Source organism: Trichoderma citrinoviride (assembly GCF_003025115.1).
Source record: "Trichoderma citrinoviride strain TUCIM 6016 unplaced genomic scaffold BBK36scaffold_473, whole genome shotgun sequence".
Classification (NCBI taxonomy): Eukaryota; Fungi; Ascomycota; class Sordariomycetes; order Hypocreales; family Hypocreaceae; genus Trichoderma; species Trichoderma citrinoviride.
In genome coordinates this window covers 1-1,128 of record NW_020195181.1, presented here as the reverse complement: position 1 = coordinate 1,128, position 1,128 = coordinate 1, and the positions used below count along the sequence as shown (strand labels likewise).

General features: G+C 63.7%; 1 protein-coding gene across 1 annotated transcript; it reads left to right on the top strand.

The window, feature by feature from the left end:
* Positions 1-873: 873 nt before the first annotated feature.
* On the top strand, positions 874-1,117 carry BBK36DRAFT_1164153 (hypothetical protein; the record flags this gene model as incomplete). Its single annotated transcript, XM_024894620.1, has 2 exons — positions 874-1,052; positions 1,108-1,117. 2 exons carry the CDS (start codon positions 874-876, stop codon positions 1,115-1,117), a joined length of 189 nt encoding a protein of 62 aa, XP_024744660.1.
* Positions 1,118-1,128: the final 11 nt, after the last annotated feature.

The window sequence follows — 1,128 nt, the reverse complement described above, 5'->3', positions numbered from 1 at the left end:
ACATGCAGCCGGCGCAGGCCCTTATAGGTGCCAAGTACTGGGTACATGCAGCGCGCTGTAGAGCCCCCCCCAAAACAGCACCGCACCCCTCAATCCCAGCACAGGCACTGAGCGCGAATGACAGGACAGCACATGTACCCAGAGACCCCAACAGACCCCAAACCTGCCGCATGGAAAGCATCCAATCCATCCCCCTATGTTTCCCTCCTAAGGGTCTCCGTCCAGCGCATCCATTCGCATCATCACGCGATGACTGGCAGCCGCGAGCTCTGCACCGCGGTTTCAGACGCCGCCCGCGCCTATCCTGTGCGACTCTTTGCCGTCCAGTGCTGCTTGAGCTGATTGCTTGATTGCTTGATTGATTGATCCTACGTGGCGCCTGCGATGGAGACGGAGGCCAGAGCCGGCGAAAAAGGGACCTCCACGTGACCCTTTCCAGCGTCTGCCGCCAATCGAACAAGGGACTGGAACCTGACCTGACCCGATACCCCCCCACCGACCCGTATGCGGCAGGTCACGATCCAGTCGGCTTTGGCTTGACTTTTGTCTCGTCTCTCGCCTTTCTCGTCCTGCTCGTCCTCCCTGGCCCTGCTGCTGTGCTGCTGCTGCTGCTGCTGCTGCTTGTTGCCGGCAATATCGCGCAACGAGAAGAAAGCGTCTCCAAAGGCTGCCTGGGAGTCTGCCGCCGCCGCTGCCTCCGCTGCTGCTGCTGCTTTCACAGGCTGCCGCTGGGGGTCTGTCTGTCCTTGTGTCCAGCCTAGGTCCCATCCAGCTCTTTTTTCGCCCTAGCTCCTACAGCTCCCTCCGACCCCGACCCCGACCCCCGATCCCGAACGACCGCCCTCGGCCCTTCAGCCTCGCCTCACGCCCGCCATGTCTGAAGAGGATCTCGACCTCGCCGCCCAGGACGCCCAAGGCCCCGGCCGCGTCGATCGCGACCGCCGTGCGCCGCGGTTCAGCTGGACGCCCGCCTACGAGGCCACCTTCTTCCGCAGCCTGTGCGAGAGCGTCCAGCTGGGCATGCGGGAGAACAGCAGCTTCAAGGCCGAGGCGTGGGAGCGCGCCATGCTGGCCCTGCAGGAGCACCACGGCGCCTACCCGGCTAAGAGCCATCTGATCAACAAGAGC